This window comes from Vanellus vanellus, assembly GCF_965231255.1.
Source record: "Vanellus vanellus genome assembly, chromosome: 4".
Taxonomy (NCBI): Eukaryota; Metazoa; Chordata; class Aves; order Charadriiformes; family Charadriidae; genus Vanellus; species Vanellus vanellus.
In genome coordinates this window covers 69,601,212-69,618,153 of record NC_138909.1, presented here as the reverse complement: position 1 = coordinate 69,618,153, position 16,942 = coordinate 69,601,212, and the positions used below count along the sequence as shown (strand labels likewise).

General features: G+C 37.1%; 1 protein-coding gene across 1 annotated transcript; it reads right to left on the bottom strand.

Moving 5' to 3' along the window:
• Nucleotides 1–366: 366 nt before the first annotated feature.
• On the bottom strand, nt 367–16,151 carry NSUN7 (NOP2/Sun RNA methyltransferase family member 7; the record flags this gene model as incomplete). The annotated part of the gene is made up of 11 exons (XM_082483100.1): nt 367–1,014; nt 2,629–2,746; nt 6,560–6,677; nt 7,223–7,324; nt 8,076–8,219; nt 8,838–9,048; nt 10,650–10,833; nt 12,771–12,923; nt 14,086–14,216; nt 15,396–15,454; nt 15,839–16,151. The coding sequence occupies 11 exons, from the start codon at nt 16,149–16,151 to the stop codon at nt 367–369; spliced, it is 2,181 nt and encodes a 726-aa protein (XP_082339226.1).
• Between the last annotated feature and the right edge of the window lie 791 nt (nt 16,152–16,942).

Sequence of the window (16,942 nt, the reverse complement as noted above, 5' to 3'; positions counted from 1 at the left end):
ACCTTAAAAAAAATTGAAACAGTATTTCCTATAGATCTATGAAGGTCATAGAGGGGGAAAAAACCCCAAACCTGTATGCTTTAACTTGTCCCTTTAAAGTGTATAGCAAGAAGCTGTAGTTTTTTGATCTCACCCCCTCAATGGTCTATCAGCCTTATGCAGCTGAGCTGCGTTCACTGTAAGGTGCAATTACCAGTTTAAAATTGCTATCTAATATGGGTGTTTCCATGCAAATACCCCATAATATATATGTTTCCCACAGCAAGATTATCCTGCATAAAGATATACTGTAATCTAAGTGTATTAATTAATATATACAGGAATCTTTACCCTTTCTATAAAGGTAAGGACAAAGTTTGAAGAGTCTTACAGCCACGGTCGAGGATGGCTAAGCACAGTTGACCTGACCGCTTTAGACAGAGCTGGTGGAAGTATCCCACCACCCGCGGGTACTGGAGGTACCTTACCACCCAAACCCTTAGCTCCAGTCCAGCCACGAAAGCAAGGATGAGTTGGTGTCCTGGGTTTGATCCCGTGCTGAGTTGCATATGGTGTTATCACGGGAGGCAAAACAATTTCCACGGTCTTCAATACAACCCTCTTACGTTCGGTGCGTGCTTTTCTAGCAAGTGTCTGTCTTTCATGCGCCTTGCCCGCAGATGGCAGATGAGATGTGTGCTTCAGCACTCTAGGCAGAGCTGTGTCTGAAACGGGGTTGACAGATTTCTTCAGCTGAACATAGCCGTTTGTTCGGTTCACCTTCTTTTGTTGTATGTTACTGACTGCTTTAGACCGGGAAACTTCAGCCTTAACGTTAGATACAGTTTGATGGTGAAGGAGCTCTGCAATCTTCGGCTTCATACCATCACCAGTAATATTATTTCTACGTTGTGTTACTTTCGGTTGCTTTTTCTCCTCTTCCTTTGATTTTTCTGCAACAAGGTCATCTAGTAGTCCCTTTGATGCAGCGCGAGCCAAAATGTCTTTAACAGACACGCTTTCAGAAGAACCTTTCTGAAAATTTCAAAGGAAACAACAATAAATCTAACCCACAACCCAGAGCTGCAAATTCAATACTTTAATCCCAGATTCCTCCAAATTTACTCCACGAGAAAATTATGGCAGAATCCAGCAGAAAGACATAAGTCATATGTGATAAATGCTAACCAAACTATTTATTGAAGAAATTAAGAATGTGAATATTGTGCCAAGTCGCATCTGAGCATTTGCTCTTCAGAGACTTTGCCCTCTAGAGGCCTGAAGAGGGGAAACAGCTCCCACCTTGACTTGCTCTGTAATGTATCCGTAATAGCAGATTCTGTGTACCAGAAATAATTACTAAAATACAGAAATATTATCGATAGCACCAAACATTAATATTTTTCATGATAATGAAAATCTTTGCTCATGATACATAAGCAAGAAACTCTCGATTAAGTAGAAACCGCATAAATCCAAATACTTAAAGAGAGGCAACGGGGAAGAAACTATTTACAACTAGCCAAGAAGAGGGGTAGGTACCTGAAAACCAGAGGTTTCAATTGAAATTATGATTCACAGTACACATTTTATGCATTACAGAAAATGCTCGCTTCCAGAGTCACCTAAAACTGGCCTTTGATGCAATTAGGAGTAATTGTTTCTGTGCATTAGAATATGACTCAAAAAGTATTCAAATCAACTAACTGAAGCAAAAGTGTTTCTTTTTCTGAAGGGAGAGAATATGGTAGACAGAACTAAAACTTACTAGCTCAGGCAGCCAGGCTAAAAAAAATATTCTACATTGCAAAGAGGTCAATAGCAGATAACTTGAAAGGCTTTTCACATCTGATTGTCTTTAATAAAATCTTCCTCTTCTAATTCTCCCCAAGACACAAGCTTCTTTCAAGCACTGTAATTGCAGTATGACAGAAAGTGGTACAAATAGCCAAATAAGTTCTCGTATCTTTAATTTTCAATGAAATGCTAATTAGCGCCCCCCTTCCTCCTGTGGTGAAAAAAGTCCTACTTTTCTCAGACACAAGAGGAAAATGTTGATTCTCAGAGATGCAAACTAGCCCTTTAAGGCCTTTCCTCAGGAATCATTCCAAGACTTCTCCATATACTCAGGAAAAGCCCCCTGCCTTTCAAGCCAGATATGCATACGCATACATTCTGGAAGGAAACATATTCATACCTATTTTATTCAAATTATAATGAAATCTTAATCCCTATGGGTGACACTGTCTGCTTGGATATTGGCAAATCTTGTCAATGCATACAGACATAACAAATAACTTTGCTAAACACCATTCATCATGAGTCTAATCAAGCTGTATACTTCATTCCAAGGTGCAATGGCAACAGTGTATTTCCTCTACATGTTTCTAGCCCTGGCACAGATCAAGAAACTGCTCTGATCACAAACAGAAGAAAAGGCAGGTGTTGGAGAGCTGTGTTCAGCATAAAATGCTAGGAGTGGCACATTTTAACTGCTCACCTCTTCTTTGTTCTTAAGGCAACTAAAGAACAGCCAGGATTTTATTATTTTTTTTTTTTAAAATCTCTCATTTCATATATTCTTTTCTGGAAAACTGGCGATATTCTTTTTCTGTGAAATGTTTTTAAATGGTAATTTGCTTAGCTTACCTCTCTTGCTAAAACAGCTAGAAAACAGCCACTGGAAATTTCTGATGGCTCCATTTTGAAAAAAGTTTCAGTAGAAGCCTTTGAATTGCAGCAAGTAGAAAAAACAGGAGGAATAAGCCTGTAAAAAATAAACAAATGACCAGAAAATAATACTTAAGGATATAAAAGGAAATAAACAAGGATATATTAAAAGTAATATCCAAATTATGTCTTTTAATGGCAGTCTTCTAGAACCTTATCTTCATTTTAAAATACTACAATTCAAGTAAGACACGAGAATTTAGCTTTTTAGAATTAAATCTGGGTTTTTGCATTTTTTCCAATAATACCCATTTATTTTTTCCACTAATTAACCACCAGATAAAAATATGTAGGAACATATTTAATTATGTTCTTTCTTGGGCCTGCAATTACTGGATTATCAAGCTGTCCATGAAGTTGGGGAATGCTCTGAAAACACTGAGCAGTACACAGAAATTGCAGAGGTGCTGACCAAGTTAGAATCATAGAATGGTTTAGGTTGGAAGGGACCTTAAAGATCACCTAGTTCCAACCCCCCTGCCATGGGCAGGGACACCTCCCACAAGACCAGGTTGCTCAAAGCCTCGTCCAACCTGGCCTTGAACATCTCCAGGGATGGGGCATCCATGGCTTTCCTGGGAAATTTGTTCCAGTGCCTCACCACCCTCAGAGTGAAAAATCGCTTCCTGATATCTAATCTAAATCTACCCTCTTCCAGTTTGAAGCCATTACCCCTCATCCTATCACTACTCGCCCTTGTACTTTATTAAGGATATGCTCATAATAAATATATCTATCTAAGCTAAAAACCTTAGGTTAGAAAAAAAAATCACCTATTTGTAATAATTAAGTGGTGTTTTTTCAAACTTACAGTTTTGCACTGCATCAGTTAGGACAAAGAACTAGCCTTTTCTCATATTCTCCCTGTATTCCAGTAATCCCTACTTGTTATTATCAGGCCTCAAGGACCTGGCTCATAAAGGCTGCTAAACTATTACTAAGCTCTTGCAGTACAGAAAAATGCAATCAAAATGTCCTTATGCATCTTTTATCCCCTCCTCTTTGCATTGCTGAGAACTGTAAGATACAGCCCCTCCTCAAGGCTCCCTTGATCCTCTTGAGACAGAGCTTTGTTCAAAGATGGTTACAGAAAAATGCATTCAATAGTCGTAAACAACGTCCCGATTTGGCTGGCTAGTCTGTTTCTAATGGGAAGTCTGCAACACAGTTTGTTCCCGAGTTTTCACTGTAATCTGGATTTTTTGTACGTCCCTTGGAACTTGGTAAAACAGACTACAAGGCTCACATCCTCCTTGCATTACTAAATAAAACTCTATGTCCTGTGACACAGAGGAGATTTTAGATGCTTTTAGATCAGATCATTCGATGCAAAAAGGTGATAATCTTTATTTTGATTGATGTATACAGATTATTGTTACCAGGAATTCCTTTAATGGGTGGTCTGACCCTGAAAATTGATGCAGAAATTAAATTTGATAGGCCAAAGGGAAATGCATGAATGGTTTAGATTCTCCTCTGTACACACATGTTCACCACGTGTACCCTTACATAAGGTAAAGCCTTTGCTATAAACTGTCACATCCTTGAGGTACCCGCTGTCTAAGCTGCACTTACATGTTTGAAACCACCTTTATGATGTCACAGCCCTAAGACCAGCTATATGACTCCAAACTCCAGCACAGCCTTATTTTGTTCGGCAACACTCCAGCACTGCAGAGTAATTCTAAAAGATATCATACACATAAGTACAACTGGTGTAAGAGTTTTCTGAAAGCCCTCAATTTTCTTGGAAAAGGAAACTAAGTAGATCTGTGATGATCACACAGGCCAGTTTATTAGTATAACTTGCCTCTCAAAGACACTACTGTGAACACAGGTACTAGTAACTCTGCAACAGAGATTTTCATTCTATCCTGCATTCTTTTAGTCAAATAAATTACTTAATTAATTCTAAGGAAAGTGTACAAGGAACTGTCATAAGTAGTACATGCATCTTAAATGGCTTGAACTTTCATCTTAAGACAAGCATAATCACACTATATATTTTATTTATGGTGTTCTGTTACTGCTCTGTTTATGCTGGTTGCCAGCAGCTTTATTGTAGCAAGAACTATGCATGAAAACATCCAAGATGATACATGCATGACAGTGAAGGAGGAACTGATTCTGGAATCATCATTTATGAAGTTCAGTCAGTCTTCAGTCACAAATTTGCTCAGGTCTGCAAAAATCCTAATGTAATTTTACTATCCCTTTCTTACCACCTGAGATTGCCTTGTATTTGAAAGCAGAAGTATAATTTGGTGGTATGGCAAGTCTCATGTTTCTGCAGAACACAATAGATTTTGGTTTGGCTTCAGGGGGAGGGGAGGTGTTTTAGACAAGGGCGAATTTTTTCCTGAATAAACTAAAGCTCCAGAAAAAAAAAATCTCAGTTTTTTTTTAATACAAATTCTGTTATATGTACCATGAATTTAGCTACTATTTATGTTCAACTAATTCAGAGATCATTATGTTCCAAAGACTCACTAGTTCTCCCCATAGAGTAATAGCTGCATAGAGGTCAAAACATGACAGACTTCACAAATTTCAAATCCCAAAGGAAAACACAATTTACAGCAAGAGTCCATAAATGCTTTTGGACTAGCATAGCATCGTGAGCAAGACATACCCTCATTTCATCCCATTTAGCATACAAATTCAAGCAGGCTGCTCTTTTCTATTGGTCATTTGCAAGAAGTTACATTTTGTTGTACTGTATCTTAACATTATGCACAATATACCTATTTTTAATATTCTCTGGAATGGCCACAGTTAACATTTACTATTTACTCATGCAAAATTTAACTACACTGAATTACAATGAGGATGGTGAAACACTGGCACAGGTTGCCCAGAGAGGTGGTAGACGCCCCATCCCTGGAAACATTCAAGGTCAGGCTGGACGGGGCTCTGAGCAACCTGGTCTAGTTGAAGATGTCCCTGCTTGTTGCAGGGGGGTTGGACTGGATGACCTTTAAAGGTCCCTTCCAACCCCAACTGTTCTATGGTTCTATGACATCTTGAGACACAGTACCTCTCCCCATGATGGCCAAGTCATTAACGTCATCTAAGATAATATAAAATCTAAAAATACAGTATGACTCTCCTGCAATCTTGGCAACATAAACTCTTTTAACCCACATCCTGTAATCAACTATATCTACGTGCAAGCAAGTGCCAACTGTTTGCATTTATCTACTGTGACTGAAAGGAAAATCCAGAAAGTACCCATCAGTCTATTAACAATCGCTCCAGCTGACAGGGGTGACAGCTGACAGGTTTTAACTACATACAAAGTATACAACACATACTTTTTTCATACATATATGTATTTGTTAGGATTGCACAGAATGTTCTCTTCCTGTAACCTTCCCCCCCAAAAGTCATTTATCTGAATAGAGACAAGCAATCCTACAGCAGAGGTTCTTATTCTTCTATATTATTCTCACATTTTAAGACTTGGTTTCATCGTTCTAGGTGAGAAGCTGAGAGCATGCTTGCAAGTTCCCTGACTTCTAGTCTCCATTTTATCTTAAACTGGCTTCATTCTCTGAATACCAATAGGATGAAAGCAATAGCTTGATCAGAAGCTCACCACAATGTTCTTTCCAACCAGTGATGCTTTCCTCCCATCTCGATTTCAGGTGGGAACAAAAACATTGGATGAAAAAGTCAGAAGGATGCTACTTAGTACTCTCATAACATCAAAAGGAATGGAATGAGAGGTAGTAAAAAACTATTTTAAATGTTAATCTAATGAAAGACACAGATCAGTCTAGCATAAGCATTATGCTACAATTTAAAGTTATATTTAATTTTTCCATAGACAAACCTACTTATTCCGTACCTATATGGCTGTAGTTTATTTCCTTCCACTCCCAATTCCAGTGCTTTCTTCACTACTAGTTCATTTTCCTCTGGGTAAACTGAACAAGTGCAGTAAACAATAGCCTGTACTTTAGTAACTACAAAACAAACAAACAAAAAATTCTACTCTTCAAATTCTTCACACACAGTGGTTTAGTAAGGACTGAAACCAGCATAAAAATTATGCTTGGATGTCACTTTTTACAAATAAAATATATACTCGCACATGCATTGGTATTCAATCTCTAGTGTTTTCTAATAATTAAAATCTTTTCAAATATTTGCCGATTTCAGCAGAAATTCATGGCTGTATCCAGTCTTTTCACACAGCTGCCAAAGGAGGGGGGAAGAAAGTGGCAGCATCAAGATGGAGTCAGACTACAGTTACGACTTTTCTGAAGCAGAGTATGACTAAGCCAGTTCTCTACACAGTGCTGAAGATTATTGTATTAATGGCTGGTGAATACTAGCACACAGATACACCTTTAAACTTGAGGAGATCATTACTTAGGGGGTTTGGTTACACACGTACTGTTAATTAATAGAGTAATCAGTGTATTTTTTACTATATAAAAACTGGTGGCAGTACCATGGAACTGGTAGTACAAGGTGTTCCCAGAAATCCCCAAGCTAGCACACTTACATTTCATTGCATGCATCAACTCATTAAGCTGCTGGTCAGCAAGAGCAGTGAGTTTATCCTCCGATACTGATCCTTGGAAAAGGTCTCTTAGCAATGCTGCATCTAAATGCAAAGAGTTGTAAATTTATTAGTGCAACTTGTATCAGTGTCTTAAAATTCGGTTGTTTGCAAAAAATGCTTTGCTAACAGACCTGTTTATTACTGCTGCAGTGAGAAGGTAGGTTTTATGAATGAGAATACCAAGGAATGCCTACAGGATTCTTCTTTCCCTCTTCACCTGTAATTACTACTGCCTCTTATTTGTTTCTATTTAATGAAAATTGTGCAGTGAATACTTATACAAACAATCAATAAAGGAATGTAATCAAGGGAAAATTATATATACTCATTTCTATCTTGAAATAAATCTCCTACCTTTCTAGTCTTAAAGTCTTTCTATTTTAAAAGAAAGGCTATATACACTCTACTCCCCAGAATAACCCTTAAACTTCATACATCAACCTGAAATTGCCTTTACAAAACACTCTTAATCCTTCAGTGCCACCTAGAAATATTTTGTTTTCTTGTTGAGAATCCTAAGCTAGGCCAAGTATGTTCTTGCTCCCTTTGTGTGGAAAAATCATCTGTGTAATTTATTTATTTTCTTTTATATTTCCATAGTAGCCTGCATGTACATTACACATACAGAATTATGGAAGTTATTTAATACATACGTATTTATAGAAGTTAAAATAAAAATCTAAAAAGGTATTTTATAAAATGATACAATTTACTGAAGCAGCTATGACGTCCAGGCCACAATACCTGAATTCTATTTCTACCAGAAAGCATGAGCTATTGTGTCAAAAGTTACCTCCGTGTTCATTTAAAATAAAGTCTATTGGATTGCCAACACCCAGCCCAGAGCATTGTGGTAGCAGCAAAATAACTTTTGCCTTTTGAAGTCTCAAGTCTGTTGGTTCAACCTCAGTAAAGTCTTCATCTAACAACTCAATATCTGAAAAAAAAAAAAAAATACTCAACAGTTCTATATGCAAGCAAACCTGCCTAATTTTAATGTGATAAAGGTGAAGAGACTGTGGTGTTACACAGACTTCCATAGAGCTAGATCCTCCAAAAGTATGTCCCACTGATCCCAAACAGACTGAAGGACTAGATTTTTGTGTCTTCCACTGAAAAGTCTGCTAATGGTGTTCCAGAGTCCTGTTGTGTTCTGTTCCGATTGTGTCCTCTGGGTAAACCAGATGACTGCACGTGGTTTTGATTAACACTCTCAGAAACAGGTGAAAATCAGACTGAAAGCAACAGCCAAGACACCAACCAAACGGACCCAAAAGTTCCCAGCTACCAGTGACACCAACCACTATATAGGAACTACATATATGGAAAACTTCACTTGACATTCCAGAAGCCTGCATCTATGACAGTTAATCTGCAACTTTTGAGTAACTTGATTGTAGCCGAAAAGCTGTCAGTTCACCTTGTGGTAAAAAATAAATTGTTACTGCCCTCCCCAAATCCTCTAACATGAGATCTCTGAATCCTGTCATATTTACAGATACCACAAATATCTACATTACAATACTTTATGCATGCCAACTATTTTAACACCTACTTTTGCATCCCATGTGACTGAACAAGTTCCTCAGTTCAGCTGCTTTTGTTGAAGATTTTACACCGCAAACAAAAATTCTGGACATGCTGTGAATTGTCAGGGCTGACAGATGCGCAATGGTCAGATGGGAACCTACATGAGCCACTATAATGTTATCATCTGTATTCAACAGTGCCTGTGCAGAGTGTACAGCAAGGCTGCGAGACTTATCCTAAAAAATAATGACACAAAATTAAATATGACCAACTAATTTGGTTTCCTTGAGTGCCAAGCTTCCTTTCCAAATTAGGAAAGTATTTCATTGTTTGCATTACAAACTAGAAAGAGGGGAGGAGAAAAAATAATCATGGATAGCTGATAATACAGAATTAAATAAAGCACAAAAGCAAGGATCTTATTAAGTTAAACTCACTATAATTAATTTAATTCTGACTAATGCATAAGAAAGCACAACACCCATAGGCGACAATAAATGTTAAGTGCCTATCATCCCCATAAGGAGGAACTCTTAATGACAGCCAGTTCCAGAACAGACAAATATAGGCCACAATATGCAAAATTCATCCTCAGAGGCAGCTCAACAGAGAAATGCAGAACTATTCACACACCGCTTAAAGATAATTATAGGAGAAATGAAGCCCTTACAGATAAAAAACTAAGATTTTGCTGAAAGTTGAACACTGCGGCAGTTTTGAATGCAAAAAGCTAATTTACAAGAGTAAATGATGTCATACTACAGATGCTGAAGAGAGAAATACGTATCAAACATTATCTCCATCAAATTATTTAAAAAGGCAAAGAGTGAAGATATGAACGACGGGTACCAAGTTTTGCCCCAAATCTTACAAATACTGGTGTTAAAGAAAAAAAAAGAAAGATAAATTTTTCCGTTCACATTTATGTCTGTGTACCTACTTACACCATTCCAGTACCACCCTACCCCACCCCACAGAGATGGAGTTTTTGAGGGTTATGTTTCCTAACTTTGAATATTCTTAAGTAGTAATACTCAGAATTTGCTCTGGTGATGTATGGGGCTGTCATGTATGGTTCTTTTCTGTAAGTCTTCTATTCAAAATATACCCATTGGAATGAGATATTCTGATTTCCTTTGTAAGTTGGGCAATAAATTTTCAGGCTAAAATTTCCATAAAATGCTAAGCATCAAGGAAAAACGTCCTCTGAAATGTTTCTGCTAAGCACTCAAGAATCATCAGACACTTTAGATAAATTTTGGTTGTGTTTTATTGCAGGGTTACTCCAAACCACCACTCTACTACAGGAACCTCCAACCAGTCTTGCCTGGAGAGGCTAATGATGGCAAGGTAGGAAAAAGATCAGTGCGGTTTATGGAGATTTAGGAACCACACTGCACAAAATACAAAGAAGTGTCATCATTCCATCACAAATACGCAGTTGAGGAGGAAGAGATGTTATAATATTAGCATGCCATTATCTACTAACTGGGGGTAATGCATGAAGAGTTACATAGAAACTTTCCTCATGTCTTCAGAAGTGAGACTGCCTCTTTGACCACTTTTGATGTTTATTCCAACAGTTTTAAGATTTAAATTTAAAACATTTTACTAATTTAATTGTAGCTATCAATTATAAGCATTACCATTTGCACGCTAAATTTCTTAAGTGAATCAGTTTCTAACCTTGTGATTATTAAAAACATCCAAAACCTTTCAAGAGTATGTTGCTGCCTGACTGATTTAATAGGACAGTTGCATAATACATGACCTCATTCTAATGCAAAGCGTTATTTTAGTTTGCAGATCATATCATTCAAGGGTGACATCAACTCACCTGCAGTAAGAGTTTGCAATCTGCAAAAAGATCTAAATTAAGCAGTTCTTCTTTAAGAGAGGAAGGAAAAACCAATACATCATGGCAATGTCGGTCCATACAGTACGTATAACAGTCAAAGTCTGACACAGATTCAACTCTTGTGAATCCCTTCTTCTTCAAATCTTCAAAAACATCTTGAAGGCTGTTAACATACAACTCTAACCATTAAATACACAACAGCTATTTAAGCTATATAGTTCACGTTGATTATATGGATTTTTGCCTTTTATTTTATTAGTGTGTGTATATATATATAATGCAATACTGCCTAATGCAGGAGGGGAATTCACTCTATTTTAGGAATATAAGTTCTGGTTTGAAACAATTAAGTTAGTAAGTCTGATAAAATAAATAAATAAAGAGGCAGTAACAAGTGGTGTCCCTCAAGTGTCAGTACTGGGTCCAGTCCTGTTCAATATATTCATCGATCATCTGGATGAAGGGATAGAGTGTACCATCAGCAAGTTTGCTGATGACACTAAACTGGGAGGAGTGGCTGACACACCAGAAGGCTGTGCTGCTTTACAGCGTGACCTGGACAGGCTGGAGAGTTGGGCAGGGAGGAACCTAATGAAATTCAACAAGGGTAAATGTAGGGTACTGCATCTGGGGAAGAATAACCCCACGCATCAGTACAGGTTCGGGGCTGACCTCCTGGAGAGCAGCTCTGTGGAAAGGGACCTGGGAGTCCTGGTCGACAACAGGATGACCATGAGGCAGCAATGTACCCTGGTGGCCAAGAGGGCCAATGGCATCCTGGGGTGCATCAAAAAGAGTGTGGCCAGCAGGTCGAGGGAGGTCATCCTCCCCCTCTACTCTGCCCTGGTGAGGCCGCATCTGGAGTACTGTGTCCAGTTCTGGGCTCCCCAGTTCAAGAAAGACGGGGATCTGCTGGAGAGGGTCCAGCAAAGGGCTACAAAGATGATTAGGGGATTAGAACATCTTTCATATGAGGAAAGGCTGAGGAACTTGGGTCTCTTTAGTCTAGAGAAAAGAAGAATGGGGGGGGATCTTATTAATGCTTTCAAATACTTAAAGGGAGGATGCCAGAGGGATGGGAGGAGTCTTTTTTCAGTGGTGCCCATTGACAAGACGAGGGGTAATGGGCACAAGCTTGAACATAGGAAGTTCCATCTTAACATGAGGAGGAACTTCTTCACTTTGAGGGTAGTGGAGCACTGGCACAGGCTGCCCAGAGAGGTTGTGGAGTCTCCCACTCTGGAGACATTCAAAACCCGCTTGGACGCTGTCCTGTGCAACCTGTTGTAGGTGACCCTGCTCTGGCAGGGGGGTTGGACTAGATGATCTCCAGAGGTCCCTTCCAACCCTGACTATTCTGTGATATGGTACATTAAACACAGGATCAATGCAGCAGCTTTCGGTTCAGTCAAAATCACAACCAGAGTAAGACACCTTCTCTATCTTTTAGCGCCTATAACCTAAGCACAGAACACTGGTACAAAGCAAGAGTATGAAAACAAAATCACTGAAAACATAATAAAATGGATTACCTGTCTAACAAAATAGTTAAGAGGATAACCTGGCATGGTTCATACGTCAGTTAGTACAGAACTGGGAACACCAGTGTTACATGTATAGTAGCCCACTGAATATAAGGATTTTAAGAAGTGTATTTTTATTTCAAGTTTACACCATCCTTACAGAATAAACACCAGTATTAAGTATTGTTCCTATGTTAGCACCCTTTGCCAATGTTATGGCTTACAGTAATACACTCACTTTTAAAGAAGTTTTCTCTTTATTTTTTGTCACAGAGTTTACTCACCCATACAGTTTTTTCTAACTTTATCTCCTCATTTATTTGGTGAAAGATGCACACAAGCAACAAAATAGTAAGGAAAACTGCTTCACAATTTTATTACAGTTTATGAATACCGTTACTGCAATATATAAAAACTACAAACATAACACAGTGTCACTGGACTAAGCAGAATTTATCATAAGAAACTTAAATTACTGGTAATAATATAACCTGGAAATTCTAAAACAAGTTTGTAGTAAACTATATCACTTCATATGTAAAAACATAAATATTAGATGATACTTTAAAGACCTTACCTGATTTTAAATGTGTTTATCCAAACACACAAAGGTAAAGCAGAAGCCCTTTGTTCCTGCTTCCGTATGGCTTCTGGTAGAATGTACTCAATTGAAAGAGCACCATGTTTGATGCGACATCTTGCTAGTGCAGCTGCCAATTTGGTCCTAAAACTACAAAAACATAATCACAGGTTGAATAAGTTCTAGAAATATTGCACAGAAATACTGCAATAAACATTTATCTTACAATACTATCTTGCTCAGAAACCAAAACCAAAAGCGAGGCCTCATTTTGCAAGCTGCTACAGAAAATACACATTTCAGTAGGACATTTTCAATGGTAGATGCAAGGTAAGTAGTGCATAGCTAAGACTGTTTCACTTAAATGCACACGGGACTGGAATTATGACAAATACATCAATTTTCTCAAACTAAAAAAAAAAAGAAAATATGTTTTGGAACTGCAACCGGTGGAATACAATCATGATTTTTTTTGTATGTTTGAAGATATAAATACATGTATGTGCAGAACGAGCACTTGATGAAAGCTGACCTCTAAATGCGTACAGAAACAACTCAAGTATGATGGCGACCAACACTCGGTTTTATTATTATTACCTGAAAATCTCAGAGGAAATATTCCCAGTCTTTTCTTCCCACAAATTTTATGCATAATTTTGATACGTGACACTTCAAAGCAAATAAAAGTTGCTGGTGAGCTACTTCAGTTGTCAAGGTATATTACTTACTGCCCTCCAGGAATACCTTGCACTTAGGATATTCATGAACTTTTTGGGCTATTCTAAATCCGGCAGCAATACAATTTTGCCCAACAAATGCCTGTTGAGTTCATCAACAGACTGAAGAAAGAAATACTTGAATAAGCCTTAAAATGTTTATTTTACATATCCTCTTTTTTTTTGTTCTAATTACTTAAAATAATATTTAACAAAGTTCCATAATAGCAATATTGCTAAATAAACAGGTATTATTCCACTCCATGATCTCTTAACTCTATTACTCATATTTATGAATGTTTACTATTTCATTTATTTTCTAAAATTGTATGAAAAAGTTTCGACGACTCCAAAATAAGATACCTTTTTCTAGCAAAACAATCCACAATATAAAGATGGTTTGTTAGCTGTATTTTTAACTATAGGAATACGAAAGTTTCCCTTCAAACTAGGTTCTCATTAAAAATAAAAACAAAGCCCCTAAAATTGGAAATTGAAAGACATCTGTAATATTGACAATTATAAAGAAAAGTTACCAGTTATACATATCTGTATTTCTGCTAATATATATGAACAAAAATTCTTAGCGTGTACACCTGTATAGATAACGCTCTATTTTCTGAACTTCTGCCACAGGTTCCTCTTCATCAGAAATCTCTCGTGCTTGAAACTTTCGCTCTTGTAGGTCATAAAGCATCACAACAAGCAAGCTGGTTAATTCATCTGGCTGCAACAGAAAAGCAACTGGATAGACACAAAGCATGCCCTACTTCTGCCAAAACATCCATGTCAAACAGCAGTCTCCCATGTAAGATGACATGACTGAAATGCCTATTTTTAACAATATGAAAGTAATTCCTCATAGAGAGTTAGTAAAACACTGAAGAATTTTTTAAAAACTCAAAAACACAACTTAAAAAGTTATTTAGCTTATCAAAATTAAAAACATTCTCCACACACACAAGTAACATATCTTAACAACTTTTAATGTTATCAGAATTTAAACTTTGAAATTATTTTCTCCTCATAAAGTAGTTCCTTGAATAGCTAAGCTAACAAACACACCTACCAATTTGTCTCTTGTGGGATTCCTCTGCATATTACAACCAATAAGCTCCATTATAATAACCATTCCGCAGTCAGGACATATGTAAAATCTCCTTCCCATGTCTAAATGTTTAAAACAGGGAGCACCTCCTTCTTAGGGACAGTAATTAACAGCACTGCAGTTACTTTTGTCTACTTCTTTTCATGAAATTCCTACAGTTCTTATGCCTTTGAAAATTACTACCTTCTCACAAATATGACCGAAATTAGCTAGAAAACTCAAGTTATTAGGGAAATACCACCAAACACAAAATGTTACCACGTAAGTCTTACCTCCTTATAAAAACAAGCCAAAAATCAAATCTGTTCGATCATTTGCCTGCTCACATCAATCTCCACAAATAACACCAGTTCAAATTCATCTTGTAATTTTCAAAAGCATCAAAGACTAAATCGAAAGGACCAGCAGGTTACTCTGCCAGGTCTAGAGTTTCTTTCCATGTCAAAGCAGAAAAGCATGTTGAGAGAGTAAGTTGGACCAATTTTTGCCAGTACAAGTACCATATTTGTATACAATACAGTTTGCCCAGGAAATGAAACATGGGTTCAGTGCATTCTTTTGCTTTACAACTCCCAGGGACAGGAAGGGAACATGAGTTTTTTCCCCACTCACAAGGGCGCGCAGCTAGGAAGGAAAGCACATGGACATGGACTGGCTCATGGACAACATCACATCAAGTTTTACACTGCAGTAAGCAGTGCACTCTCCTACCTTCTTTCTTTGAATCCTCAGAAAAGATTCTAATTACATCAACTCAGAAAATACAAAATTTATCTCCTCACAAAAATGTTCACTTACTATTAAGTGGCATGGGTAAACACAGCTATCTAACAATATTTCTTCAAGAAGATCTTGATCTGCAAAAAAAGAAAGTATTGACAAGTTACACTATGAAATCTATGGAAGAAAAAGAAAAACTTATAAATCTCTGAAGAAAAAGGTGAAAGTTTAAACATCATGAAAATTAAGTGCAAATTCAATCACAAACAGTAGCAACTCTAAATAAGTATAATTCCTTTACGTGAAAAAGTAGAGTTTAAATGTTTGATTTCACAAAACGCTAACAACCCTTAGACATATCCAAATATTTGAGGGATACGAGTAGTCTAGTAGTAACCTGTAGTTTAACAAAAAATTCCCCAGAACCTCTGCTGTCAGGCAGAAACTAAACACTTTGTTTTTCCATATTTCCTCTGCTGCATCATTTCTGTTTGCAATTCTTGGAAAAGTTTTGTACTTACATTTTAGAGCATTGAAAGCCAGTTCATAAGATACACGCTGGGAATAGTCATCTTTAAAAGTCAGCTTGGGAGATACTGAGTCATCACCATACCGCACCAATATTCTATCCTTACACTTTTCAGTATGAATGCCTTGAAAAATCTTAGCGGCGTTTATGTATACACAGTCGTGATAGCCATTCTTCTCAATCAGAGTCATTGTCCTTTTTTCAACAGATCCTTTTTCATCTGACATTTTCATTTCACTCAAGTCTGAAGTATCATTTGTAACATCCTCATGTAAAGACACCAAGTTACTTTTAGAACCTGGCATTTTTCCAGTTGCTGATTGTATAAGTGCAAGTCACAATCCTGCTCCCTCTGCAAAAAACAAAGTTTGTACTGAATTATGACATTTTCTTTCACTAGAATACACTTTTCCCTTCATTTTCAGGTTTTCAGTAGAATTTGTCTTCCTTTTTAGCCTCTAATCCTGAAAATACATATATATCATCTATACTTCCATATGTCTATCATCTTACATATAGTAGAGAAGTATTTACAATAGTTTTCTTACCTTATTTATTTTCACTAATGCAGATACAAAGACCAGTTACTTGTTTCAAAGATGCCAGTGCTTTACAATAAATGATCCTAAGGAGACTATATGCAGAGATTTGATTCTCTGTGTCTACTAAGAAGCATTATTACTGCAGACAGAATAGTATCTCTTACTAGGAACTCTCCTTTAATAAAAAGACACTACCGAAATTTCAAAGCAGACATTGTCTCTTCCAAAGAGGAACCATCTTGAAAAGAGTTGCAGTGAATTCCACATGCTTGTCCACTAAACTGCGTATCTGCTCCTAAAAATGGATAATAAGAGATCAACTAAGTGATAATAATGTATTTAATGTATGACCTAAACAGCACAATTTTAAATGCAGGAAATCCATTCTGACAGTCTCTGAAGACATCATCCAACTCACCATAAGCCCATGTGCATTTCTTAAATTTTCTACACATCTTACATAAACAATAAAATAAAAATTACCTTCCCCAGAGGCAGAATAGTACTTCAAGAAAAATAAAAATAAAAAGCCCCAGTGTTAGTTGAATCCAAAA